Source organism: Anguilla anguilla, chromosome 6, assembly GCF_013347855.1.
Source record: "Anguilla anguilla isolate fAngAng1 chromosome 6, fAngAng1.pri, whole genome shotgun sequence".
NCBI classification, from domain to species: Eukaryota; Metazoa; Chordata; class Actinopteri; order Anguilliformes; family Anguillidae; genus Anguilla; species Anguilla anguilla.
In genome coordinates, this window is record NC_049206.1 from 12,394,202 (window position 1) to 12,416,193 (window position 21,992).

At 44.8% G+C, this 21,992-nt stretch overlaps 1 protein-coding gene and 5 non-coding genes across 6 annotated transcripts; 5 read left to right on the forward strand and 1 right to left on the reverse strand.

Annotated features, from left to right (window-relative positions):
* Positions 1-362: 362 nt before the first annotated feature.
* vwa5b2 (von Willebrand factor A domain containing 5B2) lies at positions 363-21,989 on the reverse strand. The gene is made up of 22 exons (XM_035421440.1): positions 21,914-21,989; positions 17,748-17,966; positions 17,091-17,306; positions 16,038-16,263; positions 15,688-15,845; positions 14,629-14,760; positions 14,112-14,236; positions 13,363-13,539; positions 12,907-13,017; positions 11,697-11,899; positions 9,716-9,830; positions 9,376-9,561; positions 8,447-8,666; positions 7,990-8,291; positions 7,234-7,471; positions 6,410-6,715; positions 6,102-6,239; positions 2,665-2,793; positions 2,444-2,494; positions 2,204-2,297; positions 1,823-1,946; positions 363-1,611 (listed from the first exon to the last, which is right to left on the reverse strand). Exons 2-22 carry the CDS (start codon positions 17,884-17,886, stop codon positions 955-957), a joined length of 4,047 nt encoding a protein of 1,348 aa, XP_035277331.1. The 5' UTR covers positions 17,887-17,966; positions 21,914-21,989; the 3' UTR covers positions 363-954.
* On the forward strand, positions 4,045-4,116 carry trnaa-cgc. The gene has a single exon. It is a non-coding gene; the product is annotated as a tRNA-Ala (tRNA).
* Positions 4,253-4,324, forward strand: trnaa-ugc. Its single transcript has one exon. It is a non-coding gene; the product is annotated as a tRNA-Ala (tRNA).
* trnaa-ugc lies at positions 4,414-4,485 on the forward strand. The gene has a single exon. It is a non-coding gene; the product is annotated as a tRNA-Ala (tRNA).
* On the forward strand, positions 4,575-4,646 carry trnaa-ugc. The gene has a single exon. It is a non-coding gene; the product is annotated as a tRNA-Ala (tRNA).
* On the forward strand, positions 4,897-4,968 carry trnaa-ugc. The gene has a single exon. It is a non-coding gene; the product is annotated as a tRNA-Ala (tRNA).
* Positions 21,990-21,992: the final 3 nt, after the last annotated feature.

Below are 21,992 nucleotides of genomic sequence, written 5' to 3' on the forward strand. Positions count from 1 at the left end.
GGCTGTGAGACCAGTGATAGAAAACTTTGGCACTAAAGAAAATAAAATATAGCTGGTTTTATGTATATTGTAGTATCTTGTGGAAGATAATACAAATATTCTGGGGAGTTATCAGCACGGTGTCATCAACTGAAGAGGTGATTATTTGGTAATAGTTTTAAGGGGCGACATAGCTCAGGAGGTAAGACCAATTGTCTGGCAGTCGGAGGGTTGCCGGTTCAAATCCCGCCCTGGGCATGTCGAAGTGTCCTTGAGCAAGACACCTAACCCCTAACTGCTCTGGCGAATGAGAGGCATCAATTGTAAAGCGCTTTGGATAAAAGCGCTATATAAATGCAGTCCATTTACCATGTCAACATGATTTTAGCATTTCAGCAAAAATAATTTTCTACATATAGCTAGCTGTCGATAATAAATCATAAATCATTTTCATTTCTATTTTGAAAGCTAGCAAGCTATAGCTTCATTTACACAGTTTACAAAGATAACTAGCTAATGAACGAATGACTGAATGAAACTTATTGCCCCAGATTGAATGTCTTTCACACAGTGAGCGCAACATAAAATATGAGAAAGATTCTGCATGTGACACAAATCGCAAAACACAACCTGTCTGTGTTCCCCACAGGGTTTCCTATCAGTGCAGCCTCTCAGTTTTTAACAATCTCTGCCTTTGCCCAACTGGTTTTGCTTCTACATTGTATCCCAGGGTCTTGTATTCTCTGGAGATTTAACTGGAACGAAGTGGAATAAAATAAGGAACACGGTCAAGAGGTTCAGGTTTCAAGGCACATGACAGTTACTCAACCGTAACTGGCCGTCACTACCAAAATCGGCGCATACCTCCCTCTTCCCCACACACAATTTCAAGTAGATTCTTGTTACTGGGGACTCCACAGTCATTGTCCAGGCTTTGGGGGCGATGGTGACAGGAGCGGGGCGAGGGGCTGGCGCTCACATGTTATTGGGGTTGTAGCACAGCATGTTGAGCTTGATGTTCTCGTCCCAGTGGCGCAGCAGCAGAAACAGCTGGCGCGCCGCCCCCTTGAGGCCGGCCAGGTCCACGCCCTCGGGCAGCGTCTGCCCGCGCAGCCAGAAGTCGGCCTTGGCGGCGACCAGCTCCCACTCCACGAAGAAGCCGGCGCAGCGGTGCTCCAGCCAGGCCAGCGCCACGGCCGTGGCCCAGGTGGAGCCCTCCAGGTCCCGCAGGGCCAGCCGCTCCCCCGCCGGCTCCGGGGGCTCCACGGGGGACCCCTCGCACGCGTCCGTCTCCGAGCCCCGCCCGCTGTCCGCCTGCCCCGGACCCCCGCCCGGCTCCGGGGAGGTCTCCTCCGAGCTCGGGGCCTCGCAGGGCAGGGGGGCGGGGTCCTGCTGGCAGGGGCGTGGCCAGGGGGCCCTGTGTTTGGCGTCCTGGTTGCAGGCCGAGGGGGGCTTGGCGGGGGCGGGGCTGGGGGCGGGGCTGTGCGGGGAGCCGCAGTGGAAGGGCGGGCTCAGGCTGCTGCGGTGGCTGGTGTAGGGGGAGGCTCTCTTCAGCTTCTCCAGGGGGATCTGCAGGCACTCCGAGTACAGCTCCGTCAGGAGGAAGGCGCCAGAGGCCAGCTGCAGACGCACCTGTTCCAGGGCGGAGGAAGGGAGGGAATGCGTATTAAACCGGTACGCCTCCCGTCCTGCCTGCAGGAAGCCTACAGCATTTCAATAACTCTTCTATGGATTTGACCTAAGTATGATACATCGCCCCCCTCCCCAAATCTTGGCCAGATGTGATGTAAGCGGTGTTGAGTTTAGGTGTGGACGCTGGATCTGGTCTGTGTGCTGATCTCACCAGCTGCATGTAGTCGGCGGTCTCGCAGTCGGACGGCTTCTCCGCCTCGGCCGACAGGCAGTACGGCTTCAGTGGCGCCTGCTTCCCTGAAGAGCTGGGGCCTCGGAGCTTGCCCAGACTGAACCTACAACACAAGGCAGGGACTGAGGAGTGCTCCCGAGCAACAGATCAACTTCAGTTTTCCATTTGAGAAATAGGATTACATTTGAATTTCAATGTACAGTATGTTTTGAAGTTTTCAATGATCTTTTACTACCCGTACAAACAAGATAAAGGGTTGAAGGGTGTGCCTTTTGCCGAGGTTGGACCTCTGACTTTCACTTCTTTGGTAGTCATGTGATTTCATCAGTAGTAATCAGGTAAGCCCCTCCCAATTCTCACCTTGAGCCAAAGAAGGTCTCCACTGAGCGGCTCTCCATAGACCGCTGGGACCTCACGGACGTGGCCGACGGGCTGACGGGGCACCAGCTCCCCCCTGTGCCTCGGGGGATACATTAACATGGGTGTCATGTTTTATACTTGCGACTATACGCGTGAATGCTTTTGCTTTATCTTTCGGCACATGCACTCAAATCACTGGGAACTTAAAGAGGTGCATGCTGGGAAAGTGAAGATACTCACTGCTGTCCCAGGATGTCAGGCTGCAAGGAGAGGCAGGGGTGTCCTCCCGGTCTGCAAAACCAAGACAAGACATGACTGCTGCTGCTGTCCTTCTGAAAGACTGCAGTGACCAGCGGTGATGCTGGGAAGTGCTATGTGAAAGCACAATGGCTAAAGGCTCAGACTGGATGAAACCGATGAACCAAAGCGCTATGTATGTAAAAATCCTTTTCCTTTGTTACCTGTTGATGCGAAGGTGTCCTCAAACTCCTCAAAGTCCCGGCTGGATGGCCTGCGCCCCAGTCCCGTGGAGTACGCCCTCTGTCTGCGGCTTCCGGAGTGAGAGCTCCGCCTGGCGCCAAAGCGTACCCCTGTCAAACGAAAGTGGCCATTCTTGGTAACCATGGGGACAATGACTAACACAAGCATGCAGATTGTTTTAAGCTGTGCGCAGATGCTTTTCAGAACAGAACAACTGAACAACAACAAGAAGCTGTCAAAACTGTTCAAATGAGTCACCTGGGTGTATACAGCTTTGCAATTGGACATTGAATCTTGAAGAAACACTTACACATTTTTGTACGTCGCTTTGGATAAAAAGCGACGTAAATAAATGTAATGTAATGTAACTTGCTTTTTCATATTGATAGATGTTTTTGAATTGCTAATATATTCATGGTTAGTGTTAGTTTTTGTTCTTGTATAGCCCAACATTTTTCAATTTTTGGTTGAGGAGGGGTAGGAATAGGGATACAAGTTAGTGGTGGGGTAAAGGCAGGATTTTGGTAATGTTGAGGGTTTAGGGTTAGGATTAATGCTAGTGTAGTTCTTGTTTTAGGACAGCCTAAAAAGATTTTTTCCAACTCTTGGAGGAAAGTTTTGTGTTAAAAAATTATTTCCTAAACCTAATCCTAATTTGAAACCTAAAACCTATTTCTAGCCCTAGGTGTTATATCAGATTTTTATATTTAAATGAATTAAAAGAAGTATGAATATCATCAATAAATGAAAAGCAAAGAAATAGTTTTAAATAATGTATTCATTGAAAAAATATCAAAATGTGTAAGGCTATACTGCTACATCCCTAAGACTTGCTGTTTTCATAACCCTACCCAAACCATAGACCTAACCCCAGCCAAAACCTCATTGGAACTCTAAACCTAAGTGAAGTCATGTGAGATCTTTTAAATATCAAGTTTTTCAATCCAAATTGATGGAAAAACAACTAAAATAGCACATATTCAATAACAGAAATAGAAAGAAATGTGTTTGAAACGTGTCTTTTATTTTGAAAATTGTATTTCACTGGGAAAATGTGAAAAAACCCTTCCTCAAACTACTACATGTAGGCAAAATTTAGCTTTGACCATAATACTTACCAGCTGGCCAACCAGAATACAGCTCAGCATGTCTGGGGATGTAGCTCAGTGGTAGAGCTTTGCATGTATGAGGCCCCGGGTTCAATCCCCGGCATCTCCACTACTGAATTTTCCTAAAATAACCAAATCTGTAATCCCTAACCTATGAATCTAACCGTAGCCAAACCAAAAACCCTAATTCCTGTAATCTACACTGTAATCCCAAACCCTGACCTGTAGACCTAACCCACAATAAAAGTCACTGGGGATGTAGCTCAGTGGTAGAGCGCATGCTTCGCATGTATGAGGCCCCGGGTTCAATCCCCGGCATCTCCACTACTCAATTTTCCTAAAATAACTAAATCTGTAATCCCTAACCTATGAATCTAACCGTAGCCAAACCAAAAACCCTAATTCCTGTAATCTATAATGTAATCCCTAACCCTAACCCTAACCCACAATAAAAGCCACTGGGGATGTAGCTCAGTGGTAGAGCGCATGCTTTGCATGTATGAGGCCCCGGGTTCAATCCCCGGCATCTCCACGGCTCTCTTTTCCTAAACCTAATCAAATCTATAATCCAAACCCTAATCTGTACATCTAGCCCTAGTGCTACTCAAAATGAAAGCCACTGGGGATGTAGCTCAGTGGTAGAGCGCATGCTTTGCATGTATGAGGCCCCGGGTTCAATCCCCGGCATCTCCATGGCTCTCTTTTCCTAAACCTAATCAAATCTATAATCCAAACCCTAATCTGTACACCTAGCCCTAGTGCTACTCAAAATGAAAGCCACTGGGGATGTAGCTCAGTGGTAGAGCGCATGCTTTGCATGTATGAGGCCCCGGGTTCAATCCCCGGCATCTCCACTACTCAATTTTCCTAAAATAACCAAATCTGTAATCCCTAACCTATGAATCTAACCATAGCCAAACCAAAAACCCTAATTCCTGTAATCTACACTGTAATCCCAAACCCTGACCTGTAGACCTAACTCACAATAAAAGTCACTGGGGATGTAGCTCAGTGGTAGAGCGCAAACCAAAAACCCTAATTCCTGTAATCTACACTGTAATCCCAAACCCTGACCTGTAGACCTAACCCACAATAAAAGCCACTGGGGATGTAGCTCAGTGGTAGAGCGCATGCTTTGCATGTATGAGGCCCGGGGTTCAATCCCCAGCATCTCCACTACTGTCTTTTCCTAACCTAATACAAATTGTAATCCTAACCCTAACTCTACCCAATTTCAATTTCTCCACAGTTCACTTCACTGGAAAAATGTTAAAATATGAGGCTATGGTGCTACATCCTACCAGTGAAAACAACTGAAACATTCAAAATCAAATACTTGCCCTGACTCTTTCCCACACTCCTACATACAACCCTCATCCCCAATACTTACCATTTTCCTAACTTAAACCTTAACAAAACCCTAATTGGTACTGTAAAACATAACTATAAGTTCTCTTAAATAACAGATTTTGTCATGAAAAAAATGTAAATATCAATAAAATAAAATAAATACAACACAGTGTATACAAAAATACTGGGATGTTAACCCCAAAAATGAAACGATTTGGACCATCCAAAATCCAAAACAAGTGACTCTTGCCCTAACCTTTTCTCTAGCTCCTAAACATCATCCTAATCTTTCCTTATCCCTAACACCATTTTCCTAACCAAGTGGTTGCCGGTTCGATCCCCTGCCCTGGGCACATCAAAGTGTCCCTGAGCAAGACACCTAACCCATAATTGCTCCCAACGAACTGATTGGTACCTTGCATGGCAGCCTTTCACCGTTGGTGTGTGAGTGTGTGTGTGGATGGGTGAATGAGAGGCATCAATTGTAAAGCGCTTTGGATAAAAGCACTATATAAATGCAGTCCATGCAGTCCATAAACAGGCTGGGATGTAACCATAGCATTCACCATATTGGATTTCCCACCATTTAGATTTTTCGGAAAAACAATTAAAATACTGCTCGTCCTACAAAACTGGCCTGATTTGCACAAAATTTGGTTTGTTGTATTTTTAAATCTCTATGCTTTAATTTGTGGTTTTGTCAAATAATGACATAATATTGTTTTGTCATAGAAGCCCGTCGGGCACCACAGCCGATAACCTTCACAAGTTCATTGTTGGAATTGAACTTGATGGATAAATGGTGTAATCTTTCCATTTAGATGAACCTAAGGTTCACAAATCTGCTCCTAGGCCCATACATGTCAAAGCGTAGCCATCTTTGCTGTTGAAGGAGAGATGCTTACTACAGCTATTGAGATGCATATGATAGCCGTTAGTCATTCATGATAATGCCATACCTGTGTTTCGCACTTCCACAGACCCTGTGAGACCCTCTTTGGTGTTGCCATCAACAGCAGCGAAGGCCGTATACATACAGATTGTGTTGCAGCCCTTACTGGTCTGGATGGCTTTAATGCGGTACCTCTTTGCTGGCCCTGCGAGGCAGACACAGTAAGAAGAGCTTTCAATACTCTGATTTTGAATGCTTGGTTAACCATAATAAAAGATAAGCAGTCATCTACACTGACCTGAACCTCTGCTGAGAAATTACAGTACCCAGGATTCCCACCAACCCGCAAGACCTGTATCGAGATAAAATGCTCACCGTGCTCAATGTCGGACTCCTTCTCCGCCATGTTCTCGAAGTCCCGGATGACGGAGCGAGCGGTCAGGTGGTGCACTATCTCTTCCCAGCCGTCCGGCCCTGGGGCGGGTCCCTCGGGGAGCCAGAGAGGCGATAGATCCACAGTCACCTCCCAGGATACGGGCTTACCGGACAGCACCCCGTGGATGACAGAGCGGCACAGGCCAGGGGGCGAGTGGGGCTCCTCGGGCGGGGCAGCAGAGAACAGGTACTCTGGGTCAGTGAAACTGTCCCAGTCCAGGGGAGAGGCGGGGAACAGGAGACCGCCTGGGTTAAAGGGGAGAGAGACCACAGAACACTAACCCCCTTCAGTTTTGTTGATGACTGGCCCTACATCTACAATTTTGGAAATTTATCTATTTCTGGGTTTCATGCCAACTTCTTAATAATTTATTTAGCCCAGTTTTACAGGATTCGACTTTGTAGCAAACTTTGTTGGCAAACTAATGAACAACAGCTGCAGATTGTTCTTGTGTCCTTAAATAAAATATCTCACTGCAGTATAGTCTATGGGTTAACCAAGATTGGTATATATAGCTAATTAGTTCATAAATTTATGATAATTGGTGGAAACAAAAACCTGCATACAGACCAAGCTTCCTCACATGAAATTACCCACTCCTCTGTTAATCAATAAAAGGCTTATATTTTGAAGTGCGAGAGTATGGGAGGCCTGGTTTTTTGGGTGAGGTATTTGGGATGTGTTGTTGTGTACCGCTACATTCTTTAGCGTAACCTGCAAGTGTACGAGCAGTTTTGCGATGCGACCGTTAGGGGGGGCTCACTGGAGTCTGTGAGGCTCCGGCGGGAGAGGGCCGCCCGGGGAGTGGGCTGGGCCTCCCCGTCGCTCTCGTCCAGCCGCCCGCCCACGGCCTGGTCGAAGGACACCTTCTCCAGCGCCCGCCGCAGCCGGTGCATGTCCAGCTCGCCCTGCGGCGAGGAGAAGCTGCGGCTGGCCATGGCCGACCGCGCCAGGGCCTTCTGTCTGCGGCGGGACTCCTCCACGCTCAGCAGCCTGCCTGCCTGCAGCACACCCAGAGACACGCCCGCCCAGAGTTACAGTCTGTCCACCTCGTGTTTACCATAAAGCTTAAGAAAATACATGATCAGCCTGCAAAAGAGTGAACATCTCATTGGTGTTTTAACAGTACATATCCTGGTAATAGCCATCAATGATACAGGCAAACTGTTTAAATTAAGTCAAGCCCATTCTGGATGAATGCGGTTGCTGTAAGGAGTTTGAATAATCTCAGTCACAGCATGTATTGCTGAGCATGTACATCAGTTTCTCTTCGGTCGGATTTAGATTAAGTTTAAGCTAACTGAAAAACACTGACCTTGCTGATTCACTGAATGGAAGAAATGCTACATAAAAAAAATTCTGCAATCTCTAGCTCTAGCTCAGTATGCTATATGCTTAGCCAGCACTGGTTGACTGGTAAACACACACACACACACACACACACACACACAGGCACTGGTTATATGTAAATGATTCTCTAAATGTCTCCCCTTATCAGTTTTCACTAGTCATCGCTTACCTTTCCTGACTCAGCGAAACTCACAGTTTCAGCACTCTCTGAGGACTGTGCGTGTTGCCATGGTGACTCCCAGCGTGACAGCCTGCGTTGCTCGGGAGGGGCCATCCTCTCCAGGCCCTGGGGCAGGGAGACGGTGTCCAGCAGGGCGGGCTGCGGGCATTCCGAGCCAGAGGAGCCCTGGGTCAGGCCCCTCTCGCTGCTCAGCGAGCACCGCGTCAGGACGTACTGCTCCTGCACGTAGGAGTCCCTCTGGATCCTGCGCCGCACGTCGCTGGACGGCTCCGCCTCTCCTCCTGCGGACACTGCGCACGCGCCCGTCAGTACGCACACTGTGGGCGACTTCAACCACCATTTCCAGTTTTACATGATTTGAACCCGCAAAGTGCTAGCAACAAGCCCAGTTCCCCATGCACCAGTGCCGCAGTATTTCCCGGACACGCTAACAGGCAAGCCTCACCGGAGCCGGGGCTGGCATCTGTGGGCCTGGCGCAGGAAAACTCAGAGGAGATCTCGCGGGATATCTCCCTGACCGCCTCCTCCACGTCGTCCTGCTCCAGCGGGGCCAACAGGGGTTCGAGGAGGTCGGCCGCGAAGGGGACGCAGAGCTCATCCTGAGAATGCCCGAATACAGAGCCCATCGAGCCCCGGGAAAGGCCCTTGTAGACGCGGCTCTTTGCCTGCGCATTGGGGGGGAAACACAGAGCTCACATCACTGGGGGACCAGTATAGATGCATTCCAGTCTCAGCCTGAAGGCATTTGTGTCTGTTTACCAATTAGTGCCTGACTAGAGCCTATTACCCATAACATATGAGTTACTGTGGCTTTGATGACAATGATGCAGTGAGCAGAGTCTGCCACTTGGAGAAGCCTGTGTAGAACAGAGTTGGTTCACAGAGGTAATTGCTTGCAGTCTCTGGCTGCGCTCAGTTTATTCGGTAAAGCTCGTTTTGGAATGACATTTGGAGCCTCTGTGGAAATTTGATACTGAACATTGTAGCTATATTTCACTCTCAGTTCCAGAGTCATTTCAATTCATTATCAAGCAGATGTCTGAGAGTTCTTTCAAGATAAGATGAAAAATAGATAGAACTGAAAAACAATCAGGGACTAAATGCCCACAGAACAAATGCCCCCACACAGTACTTTTTTCGAATTATCTTGTCCCTCCTAATTGTATCTCTTTCATAAACTGAAATATACTATAGAAAAGTTTAAAGAAGCCATTTGTGTTCTACTGGGGGTGGTTGGAGTTTGAGGTGGTGCAAAGACAGAACACTGATAAAATAAATTAACAAAAACAGTCGAGGTAAAGTTGTAAGAACAGTTATGTCCCTGAGAGCCCTATCACTGCATTCCATTAGCGCAGCTAATTGCTCCACACTTACCTCATTCTTCTTACTTTTGAATGCAGATACATCATAGATGGTGCAGTAGCCAATCAGGCAGTTTCCAGGATACAGTGGAGGGATTTCATTGGGTGAGAGGAGTGCCTCCAAGTTATCCGGGACATACCAGTCAATACGGACATCTGTAAGTACGGGTTCAAAGGCCTTCTTCAAGGATTTTATCAGCTGCGGGAAAGTAAAGCAAGTGTCACTTAATTTTGTCATATTTTGTAGATGAAAATAGATAAAGGCATCAAGTTAAACAGTAAATAATTATAGGTTTGAGGAAATATGAAGATAAATTTTTCCCCAACAGGGGGAAAGGTCACATCAATCTTACCTTGGGCTGCAACCTCTCGTCCTCACTAAGGAACTCTGTGATGCCTCCTGTAATTTTGGCAACCCCCTGAAGCAGCCTTCTGCAGGCCAGTGGGCCCAGGCCCACCCCAAAACACCTGCCAATCAAAAGAGGTTTTACATAAATGGAAAATGGACAAAACTTTCATTTACTGGTCTGAGAAGCAACGTAATATAGAATATTCTGTACAGAAATTTTGGCTTGTCACATGAGCATCATGCCAATCTGCCCAGTGCAAAATCTGCAAAATAAGAATGTTCTCATAATGTTGTCAGAAAACTTTTTTTGCAGTGAGAGAAATCGCAGCAGGAACAGATCTCCTGGAAGGTGAGCTGGCCTCGCTGTCTCTGGGGCAATGAGAGGACTGTAGGGAGGACTGTTGGGTCCTGTGAGAAACAGGATCATGGAAATCCCACGGCCAGGTCAGACATTTCCTCAGTCCCTCAGTACTCCACACACACAGTACTGTAGCGCAACTTACATAAGAACGCAGCATCAAACCTTTGAGGAAACATTCCCTAAAATCCTGATTCGCACAGGCACCTTCGGGCCCCCACTTGACGGTCACGCTATATTACTTCACATTATTCTCTGATCAGATTGTCTCACTAACTGGACATGTTTATTCACCAAGGTCTTTTAAACCTTGTAATTTGAAGGATTAATATTTTCTGTGTGACAGTACCTATAAAAGCTGAAATGCTCCATGAGTTACTGGGCAATTTCGCTAATTGAATGTCCAAGATACAACCGCCGTCCCCCTCTTAGAATGCAACAATGACACACTGGATATAGGAGAATTTAGACAGCCCTGGCACAAATCAAAAATGCTACGTATATATCTCTCTGCACCAAGCATGTGCAAAGGCAGTCGGTAACCAAGAAAATCTGCACCACTGGGAGGGGTTCAGGAGTTTCCTCAGTGGCGGGGCAGTGCAGCAAACCAAGGCACCTGTTTGTTTGTGCACGGAATACAGATGTACGGAAAAAAAAAATGGAATTAGCCTGAGTGATTTTTCCACAATGCCCAAGGGAGCAGTAGAGCAGAGAGCGGTGCGGCAGCCGTGATGGCGGTGCGGAGCACTTAGCGTGATTACTGGGTATGACCTAACGTAACGCCGCGCCGCCATCCTCCAGCTCCACCCCCGCCCCCCCCCCCGCCCCCCCGCCTCCTTCCCTGTCGTCATGCCCAGCTGAAGATGTGCTGTAATTAGTGTTCCGGTGGTATAGCCAGAGTGTACTGAGGGACACACTACAAAGTATTTTGCAGCTTTATCTACCTTTGTTCATTTCCCCCCTCTTGCCTTACAGCTGTACTGATGCCTGCTTCCAACACACAGCCCTGCACAACCTACAGGGCTCTGCATGCAGAATTACAATGGACAGTTGTGTTCTGGTTACAGATTGACAGAAACAGTGCCTTGCAGTACAGGGAAGACCTAAAGCAGGCTGTTAGGATTCACAGATGCACAATAAATCGACAACCTTTAAAACTGCATAAGTTGCTTAAACATTTCTGATGGTAAATCTAGGTTTATGTTTCTCCAAATCCAAGTTATGACTCTGTCCTCTGCAAACATTACGGGGTCCATTCACACAAAAAACCTATTTTTTATATTTGCATAAATATATATATCACTAAGGAAATAGTGAAGAAATTATATTTCAAAGGATTTGATGCTATCACATGTCGAGCCCATTGCACAAGCACAAATCTCGCTTTTGCTGAGTAGGCGAGTTCTAGTCATCATTGTCTAGGAAAACTACAAATCTCTGACTCAAGTTTGCTGCAGTTCAGACTGGCAGGAGATGTAACAGTGTGTAATGTTACAGAATGCAAACATTGCAAGGCTTGCATAAGAGTTGCACTACTTCTGCTGGCTGTTGCTTTTCCCTTTTTCCCATTGTCAAACCGTGTTAAATCCCAGAGTTCTCTGGGTGAGGTGGCCCCTGCCATCTTTACCTGCCCGAACAGGCATTCCTCCGCACAAGCTCGAGCACTTTGCCAACATTGCTGACCGTGCCATCTGTGATGATGAACACCTGGCGCGGGCTGCTGCGTTGCACGGGCTGCTGGTACACCCAGGAGAGGGCACCGAGGAGATTGGTGCCCCCCATGTCGGCCCTCATCTTCTGGGCATACTCGTAGGCCAGCACCAGGGTTTCCTGGAGAAAGCAAATACATGAAAATACACCCCTCACGTCAGCATGCCCCAAGTTAAAGTAGTCACAAACCAACTATGACTACAGTGTGAAATTATACATTTTACACAGTATTCCAACAATAAAATGTATCTGATATCAGGTTATACTGATATCAGATACATACATAATATATATTAAACCAAAGGAACCAACTGATGTGTGATGGAAAAAAGAGATATTGCCCATTGAAACCTCTTCCAATTGATAGCATATGTTCTGTTGTTATTAATGTTGTTAATCCTAACTGCTTTAAAAACAAATCCTAGCCACAGCATTAAAGTGAAGACTTATATAGTAAACTACTCTAGTATCTCCTAAACATAACTATTTATACAAATCCCAAGCATACATGGACAACAGTTTTTTTATTGTGCACAGATGGGTTTGTGATTACTTCATGGTATGAATGTGTAGTCAGATCACCATATGGCCATCTTTATTAAAAAGCATTTGTCCTACCTGGCCCTTGCACTGACTAAACCTGATACTCTGCTGTCACGGCAACCTCAGAGGGGTGACCTGGACATTGTTATCCAAGAGGGAGCAAACAAGGTAATTCACTCAAATAAATACCAGCTCTGTTGAAGGTAAAGCCATCTCTAAGTGCATCATGATTTTTTGGCATCATTTATTTTCTGTAGACAATTTAAGGACTTTATACCCTAATGAGCTGACAGATTAGCCAGGCACATGATATTGCAGTTGTGATTGCGAAATTCTCAAAGCAAGGCATCTTCTAAATTTAACTTCCACAATGGCATCCTCAGTCACGCCTGAATTTACACCTTTTCTGGCTACAAATTAAATCCATGATGAGTTGAGGTACAAAAATAGTGAGTTTGCAAAGCCTGCGAGACAACCTTTGGCTGGTAATCATACAGTATGTGATTGTAATTACATACAGTATAGTTATATGCAATGAAATACAGTATGAACCACTGCCACGATGTGGTCACACTAGTACTGACATCGGTGCAGAGTTTGCTGGAGGTGAAGAGGGTCTTTGTGCTGGAGCCAAACCCCACAAGGTTGAGCAGCGTCCCTGGAGGCAGACTCTTGAGGGCCACCACCATAGCTTCCTGTGGGGTACAGGAGAATGGGTATGCTATGAGTGCACAGGTGCACAGTAGAAACAGATAGAATTGAGAATACGTCATCTCACATGATTGGATCTGGTGCATGAAAATGCAAGCCAAGGATCAGAAAATCTGTTGACAGCGATAGGTAATTTTTTACAGTGTTAGGGCAGCATGTACTTCCATTCAGCATTTCATATTGGATGGGATGACCAAACCCACATCACATCACATACACATCACAAAGTTTTTTTCCCCCTAACCAAGAAATTACATTTCTGTGGCACAAACCACCTCCTTAAAGGACCATCGATGCCCTGTCTGGCTAGTGTGGATTTGAAGGGGCACCTTGATCTTGTCAATGTTGCCTCCACTCATGCTGCCGCTGCGGTCGATGAGGAAGATCACCTCCCTGGTGGCCCGGTGCAGCTCGACCGGGTCACTCAGCAGGTCTGGGCAGAAGTTGAGCATCAGAACCGGGTTACACAGAATGTCCTTGTGGAACCGCTTCCTTACAAACTCCAGCTGAGGGGAAAACGCAATTATTTCAAACAAGGACATTTTATGGAAAACTATAGTCAGCTCATTAGACCCACCAGCCTCGCATGTATCCCACAGACATAAGCCTGAGCTAATATTATAAGATTTGAAAAACAAAAAAACAAACAGAACATTTTGTGGTGAAAATGAAACATTGTCTGGGCATTCAGGTGAAAACTCAGCTACATTTAATTTTTTAGCTGACTAGGACATAGTCAACCTATGTGCAGGTAAAATCTGAGCTACATTTGGGTTAACTTAGTCTGTGTATGACAAAACGTCTCTCAATCTAGATTTCCACCTCTAGATGTCTAAATTTCAGCTTTTGCTCAGTGGGTAGTTTGACCCTCAAAAAGATAGAGCACTTGTTGCCAATGGGTAGAAGGAAACATTTAGCAAAAACCTAAGAAAACTGTAGGTAAAGTGTGTGAGGTTTTGAAAACTATAGACACCAGATACAACCAACGCTATACATAATCATCATTATTGCACCAGTCCAGCACCTTGCAGTGTATGAGGTGGATAAAGCCCAGGCAGAGTTTTGGTAAAGAGCTCACCTTCTTTTCAGAGTCTGACTCTTTCTTGGCACAGCGAATGAAATCGCGACGGGCACTGATGTGCTGCTCGTACTCCTGGAAGGTGAGTCGACCCCTCTCCAGGATAATGAGAGGACTGTGAGGTTCTGTGAGAAGAGGATCATAGGAATCCCACTGCCATGGTGAGAAATGTTATCGTTCCCTGGAGTCTAGTCTGCAAGTCTATTCGTGGTCACTCATGGCAGTGCTCTAGTCAGAAGTTCTCTCTATAGTCCGTCATGGGAGTGCTCTAGACTGCTACCCTGTCTGTGGCCCCTCATAGAATCCTCTAGCTTCCAACTCCCTCTGTGGCTCCCATGTTCAAATGTATAACTCTTCCCCTGGCCTTTTAATGGGACAAGCAAGTCTGTAACTGTCGCTTCAGCAGTTACGGGGAGTCTCTGGTCTGTAAATCTTCCCTCATCCACTTTACGAGGTTCTCTCGTGTGTAATTCTTTCCTGTGGTTGGTTCCCTTACAGGGTAGCTCTAGGACCTCACCACTCAGGTGCAGGATGATCTCCAGGTGGCGGTCATAGCGGTGGTCCTCAGCGAGGGTGATGTAGGTGGCAGTGGCGCACTGGGCACTGGGGTCAGCGTCTGCCCGCAGGGCATGGGTGGGGCTCTCCAGACCTTCAAAGACAGGGGACAGACAGCTAACTGACAAAATAACATCTGTGACTGAGAAATGGGCCATCAGAACACCGAATGAGACTTTAGCAGTATTGTGAAATACATTGTACAGAGGCTCTTTTTGATATTTTTCTGAGGTAATCTCTGCTGTTAAAATGCAAATGGAATATTTCTCTTCTACAGAGTGAAGTGCATTTGCTTCTCTGAAGGAAAAACAAGGCTTCTTCTCTTGACAGATGTGAGTCCCCTCCTCCCTCTCCAGTCCCCAGGAGTACATTGACTGTTTGGTGATTGAACGTCCTAATTAACCGCCCTCTTAATCTTGACTGATATATTCTGGCCCTTCTCCAGGTCCAGACTTGACCACTCCCTCTCCCCTCGTCCTCATCTGAAGTCCCGGTGCTGCCGGGTCCTCTGGCCAGCACGCTGACATATTTCATAAAGGGAGTGGATGTCGAAGCCAATTGTGTCTTTCAGTAAATCAGCTGTGGAGACTGGCTCCAGCCATTAGTGCCTGCCCCTCCCTCTTCCTGGCTCTCCCAGACAAGCTCTCAGTTCCTCCTGCCAGTCACAGTGTGTCATAAAGAGAGAGATCCTGAGCCGGTGCAGTGAGAGGTAATGGCATAGGTGTAGGTTTGTATGAGGAATCCTGTTGTGCAGAAAGATGGGGGGCCTCAGTGCCCAAACATAGACACTGACTAAGGCCAAATTTGGGGAAAACATTGTTTAATGAATGTTGACATAACATTGTGTATCATTTGTGTTTTTAAAAAGTTAACAACAGAATTGACATTGAAATATCTTGTATCCTTAAAATGGACTTGTTTTTCATTTGATTTGTTCTAAGCGTGACTCTCTCATCATTTCTCATCATGGCTCACGCTCATATCTATGACAGGCTGGCTCCAACCCTGATATAAACCCTACCTGCAAGCAGACACGCCCCCCGCACCAGCAGCTGGAAGCTGAGCTCGTAAGGCATGTGAGTGACTGCTGGACTGGTGAAGATTCCATGGGCACAGTACTGGGGAGGGCCCATCAATCTCTCATGTTTGCCAGAGGTGCCCCCAAAGCAGCTGGTTGGACTAGAATGGGGGGGGGGGGGGGGGGGGGTGTAAGGAAGAAATTAGAATTGAATTGGATTCAAAAATTGTTTTCATCCACTTTTGGGAGATGGAGTTCTCTTTAAGCATGGACTATTTTTCGCTATAAGTTATTGCGTGAACATCCTGTAAATTCAATTAGTATATTAGTACCAACGCTAAGGTATTAAATACCTCTGTTCATCCCACCTCAACCCGCTCTCGCTCTTGTTTGGAACCATCCTGCCTCTCACTATGGGTGTGAGCACTGAAGGGTAGACCAGTCGGATTGCTCCATTCTCCAGCGTGGGGAGCTCCAGAGTGGTGCTTATAATGATAGTAACTACCTCCATTGGTCCAATGACACCCGTACCAACAATGAAAGTGGTTCTCTCCAGGTCTTCATCCAGGATGAGGTGCCCTGAAACATAACACTTGAGAGTCAAAGGCTCAATGTTTCTTATATGCAGGTGACTCTTATTTGAATTTGATTTAGAATCCTTTACCTGCGAAAACCCACAGACATAACTACCCCCTTGATAAATATAAATTGATCCATCCATAATGCAGGGAATGCTACCATTTGTGGGGTAACTGCTGTATGGTATGCCACTGTGTCACTTTCCCCGTGAGAAAGCTTTAGTGGATCTTAGATTTAAATACCACAGCAGTACATTAACAACTGATTATATATTTTTTAAATTAATAGTGTATAAAAACTAATATGAAAGTTGTCAGGGAAAGCATGACTGAAGAATTCATCAAGAACCATCAAAGCACCACCAACAATCCCCATCACAGAACTCACCATAGCAGCCTCCCTAACAACAGTGAAATTGACCTACAACATCTGCAGCACACTTAGGCATCCAAGCCATTTTTCAGAATAAGAATGCTTCTACAGTGTGTTCCTGGGTAATTTAATAAGTGAAAGCCTCATTATAAATTCATTACAAATGCCTGTATTACATAGACATTGAGCAATCTGAGATAGGGAAAGGATTCATATGTTTCTTAATCTGTCTCTCTCTCTCTCTCTCTCTCTATGTAGTATGTATGTCTGTATGTATGTATATTAAAGGAACCCCATAGAGGTGCCATCTTTCCTACACTCTCAGGTGGTCTATAAGCACCCCTCCCTTGTGTTGTCCCATGTCCAGGTTAGAGACTCCCACAGCAGCCCTAGTCCTTACGATTAGTGCACTGCATGTCCAGGTTAGAGACTCCCACAGCAGCCCCCATCCTTACCGTTAGTGCACTGCATGTCCAGGTTAGGGCTCCCACAGCAGCCCCAGTCCTTGCTGTTGGTGCACTGCATGTCAAGACTGGAGTTCCCACAGCAGTCCAGGCAGCAGTCCTCCATCTTTCCCCGGCTCTGGATCTGCACACTGACTACTCTGCCTGCAATGACAGCCTCAAACCCCACTACCACCTCCTTCTCCCCCAGAGGGTACACAAACACACCTGGAGGAATAAAAAATGCGAATGAACAGGACACACAAAAACGACACCTGCACTGCCTGTACTGTTTGAGGAAATGGTGAGGAAAAATGAATACTTCGAAAGTCTTTTTCACAAGCTCTAATATAAAAAAAGATAATAAGTGAAAAAGGAAAATAAAAAATATGGAGATGAACACAGTACATAAAAAACATGGGGGTATACATGCTCTTTCAGAATAAAAGAATAAAAGAAATACATAGGAATGCAGCCAGATATTTAAATCACACAGCATTTGGATAAAACTCTTCTTATCGTCTGACAGATGGAACTAGGGGAATTGGGGTCTAAGACTATTTTTAGGGCCTTGCTGAGGCTCCTACTGGAATAAATATTTTTTATTAACGAGAAGCCTGTGGCAAGCCTATGTGTCATCCCTACAAGGTGAGGGGTGATAAACTTTACCTTCCACAGGCTCTGAGTCTGTGTTGGCATAGGTGAGGTGGGAGGTGATTCCCAGAGAGCAGCCATTGGCACAGGACTTGATACAGGAGCCCTTGAGCAACAGGGGGGCCCAGGTGGAGCGGTTCCTCAGGCCAGGCATCTTCTCTGCTCATCAGAGGCAGGGGAACCAAGGAGGTCTTGGTAGAGCAGGCACTTCTGAACCAGGGATGTAGCAATGAGCTGAGAGAAGAGAGCATAAAAACTATGTCAACAGACCTAGGTGCATGGGCCTATTGAATGTATGAGGGCTCCCATCTAATCTAACAATCTTCATCTTAGGCATGTTGTGAACTCATGCATTAATACACAGGATTTGGACTGTCCTGAAAGTGTGCTTGCACAGTGTAAGTAATAGTCTCACTTCAAAACTTAGGAGCAGAGAGCATAATTCATTTTAACTTTTGTTGTTTGTTTTCTCTTTCCTACATGCTTAAACAATATATGTGATACAGATCACAATTATAATTTCTTTATATATGTTTTTTTCTGTTTTGTTATTAACTTTTCTTTCTTTTTTTTGTTAGTAAGTTTTCTGTTTTGATAGTAACTTCTCTGAATGACAACGCTAATGGGTTTTGTCAATGGTACTACTGGGTTTAATAATACTGCACCAGGGACTTGCTGCTCTTCATTACTGGCCTAAGATGCTGGATTCTGGTTCAGAATCAGTTCCCAGGAGTTCCAGTACCATGTTGTCCCCGGATTCTGTTCACGCTCTGTGCACTGAAGGTTCAGCGATGTTCTCAAGGCAACTATCCTGCCCCATCCTTTCCCAATAAAAAAGCACTATCAATAAGACAAGAATTCATATTTGTTCCCATATGGCCGCGATATTTATCCCCTTCTGACAACATCCCAGGCCAGTTACCAGGCTATTTCTTGTCTCCCGCTGCGTGGCAACCATCAGAAGCAGCAGGCGGATGCATTAGCACACGGCTAAATCATTAACAGCTCAGTCAACATTCCACGAGCACCAGGCTCACCATCAAAGGCCATCTTAATGCAAAACCAAATACCCAGTACTTTCCAGGGATAGACACAGCAGGGAAATGTTCAGTTGATTTCATGGCACAATTGAGGATAATGCCAGAGAAACCTAGTTTACAGATGCAGGTGTGTGTGTGTGTGTGTGTGTGTGTGTGTGTGTGAACAAATTAGGAATTTACAAATGTCTTTAATCACCCCAATATCTACAATTTCTACAGGCTACAATTTCATTATATGCTGTGATAAAATAAATAATTGTAAGATATCTTGATGGAATAAGACAGTGAAATTACAGTTATCTATTGAGTAGTATTTTGGACACAGAAAAACTAGGGCAATTCAAAAATGAAATAAGTAATTATTTACATTTTGTTTATTACTCTTCTCTCTTTTTTCCAGCTTTCTGCCAATATAGCTCATTAACTGTAAACTTATAGAATCACGTGTTAGGTAAAAAATGTAGTCAAAGAACTATGACAGAACTAGGAAATTAAAACAGGGTTAATCATTTTGCTATTTATATAACAGCAATCGTTAAGATATGAAAATAGGTGGTTTTGTGGATTTGGTCACAGCTCAGTGAACGGATAATTGTGGTAGCAGTCGGTAGCTGTTTGCTCTTTCCCAGGTAATGACCTTTTTGCATTTATTTTCGCAAGTAAATCAACAACTTCCATCTGCCCACACAAGCTTGATCAACAACCATTAGGTGGGCATAATGCAAGTTCTGAGATGTAAAAATATAGGTGTGAGATTGACAGATGCAAAATTTACACAGTAAAATGTTTTCATATTGCCAACCTTCCAGTGGCTAAACTTTGGAGGCGAATATTATGAACAGGCAAGGGAGGCAGCTACCTGGGCCCCAAGCATTGGGGGCCCCAGAGGGCAGATATATAGGTGACAGGAAGTTGGTCAGAAGAGCCTCGTGGGATTTTCTAGCCTAAGAGCCTCTAGTCTCTAGAATTGTCCCTGCTAAACTTTCTTAGGATTTTAAATTTAAAAGAAATATGGTTGCAGAAACATTGCTGGTTCAGAGCAATGGTTTTTAAACAGGGAGATAGTTAAGCCAGGTCATCTGTAGTTTTAACAATAATGATAAAATTGTTAACAAAAATTTTCTAGTAGTTAAATTACTTTGAGAAACACCTTAGTATGCACTGCACAGAGCCAAGCCATCCTATATGCAGCCCAATGGACCTACATGACAAATAAAATATGTGGTTTTTACTTTGAGATGCTTTCTATCAAAAATGTGCGTTTGGATTTTTGGAGCTAATTTTTGTGCCTAAATTTTTACCTATTGTGGGTTTGACCCACTGGTTAATCAAATGGTCAGATTAAATCCCCGCTAACCATAAAGCTGAAGGGACTGGCCTTGCTTTGTAAGGGCTTGCGTAAGCTCAGATCACAGGGTGCAAGTGCATGGGGAACACTGGATCAGCACAGTGGACCAGTAGTGAAATGCTTGGTCTCCCTGTGGTTCTAGGTGAGTACCTGCTTTTTCAATTGGGTGGCACAGAATGCATAAAATGCAAAACCGCAAAGGTTCTTTTACTGCTACCCCTGAATAATTAAATAGATACTCTTTCGTGGTCTAACTTTTTTTTTTTTTTTTTTGCTGTTGTGAGTCAGTGTTTGTTTGGAATAAATTAACAGGGCAACAGGGTACACTCAGTGGCTTAGGGCGCACCTGTTATTGAAAATTTAAGGTCGGTGGTAATCAGATGCGATTCACTGTGATCAGGAGGACACGCCAGGCTTTGCACCCACATCACCGCCCACCGACCTTACTGCTCTCGCAACCCCAGGCAAACGAGCCGGCAAAGAGGATGTCTGTGATGATCACCAACATGGAATCAGCCACCAATCACAACAGCTACCTTACACTTCTCAGGACAGCAAACACACAGCAAAATATTCATTGTGATAGACTGCAGTAGTGAATTTCTCTCTCTCTATCTTTTCTGGACATAAGCTGTCATAGTTGAATTAACGCTGGACATATTACTGCATTCAACTTCATCCATAACCCTCCACTTTACACTTTCAAAAACTTTTCCAACAACATTGATTGAAAAAGACAAGACATAGTGCTATCTTTCTTATGTTAAATCACTATCTTATATTTTCAAATGAATGACATAGAATTGCAGATTTTCTTTATATTCTAAATTGCCACTCCCGTATAAACAGTTACTTGTCAGGAAATAACAGAATAACAGAAACAGAGTCCAAAACTACACAATGGCTCTAAAAAAGCAGCATGTCATTATGAAACCAGTAATTACAAGAGTCAGTGCTAAGAAACAGGTTGTCTATAAAAAAAAAACAAAAAAAAAACTAACAGTGTAAAGTCAAAATAAACAATCTATTCATAGAATCAATTTCCATTTTTCAACTGAAGACTTGGAGACAAATACTCAGGCATATATTTTTGTTTCCTTACTTCAAACAATCACTCTAGTGACACATATTCCCACTCTGAGCGATTCTAGATGGCGATCCGAGTTATAAAATACTCTTCAAACACTGAGTCACTCACCAGGTTGAATCAATAAATGGCTCACATGAAGATGGAATCATAGCTTTTTCATTTAAAATGTATAGGTCACAGGACACGTTGTTTTCATAATTTCTCAGAATGCGCCATAAACTGATGTCTCCGTTCAGCTGTGCTCAGTAGACTGCACCACAATCATCCTTAATCAAAGGGCAATTTTGGAAATGATTATATCAAAAAACACAAAAATAGGGGTTGGCACAAGAAGAATAATTAAAACCACATTAATTGACATGTCCACATTTCCAGGTATCGAACTGACATCTGATAAAACAAGTCATTACAGTCATAGGTTTATTTTCACTGAGTGTATAAACTCACAAGATTACAAATAAAAACACAATTTCATGACATTTTCAGTGATGACATAAAATACATTTGTATAATTATATAGCAAAACGGGATATGTATTTTAGGCATAATAGCTAAGTAGATGCTAGCTATAAGAAGCTGTAGCCTATAGCAGAACAGGATCCCTGTCCAAGTGCCCGCTCTCAAGTTTTATAAAGCTGTGCTATCCTCTTAAACTTGAATAACAAAAAATGCTCAGCTTATGACGCGTGCAGATTACACTTACTTGCGGTTTCTATATGATGTTCTGGAGAGCTGTAGTCGGGGTCCTCTTCGAGCTCAGTCAGGTCTTCGTAATTGCTCCA

Coding starts and splice junctions, on each gene's coding strand:
- vwa5b2 (XM_035421440.1), bottom strand. CDS start 17,886: ATGCCTGGCCTGAGGAACCGCTCCACCTGGGCCCCCCTGTTGCTCAAG. Junction 11,900..12,906: donor CCAGCAAACTCTGCACCGAT/GTCAGTACTAGT, acceptor TGCTTTCTCCAG/GAAACCCTGGTGCTGGCCTA. Junction 2,298..2,443: donor CCTGACATCCTGGGACAGCA/GTGAGTATCTTC, acceptor CCCGAGGCACAG/GGGGGAGCTGGTGCCCCGTC.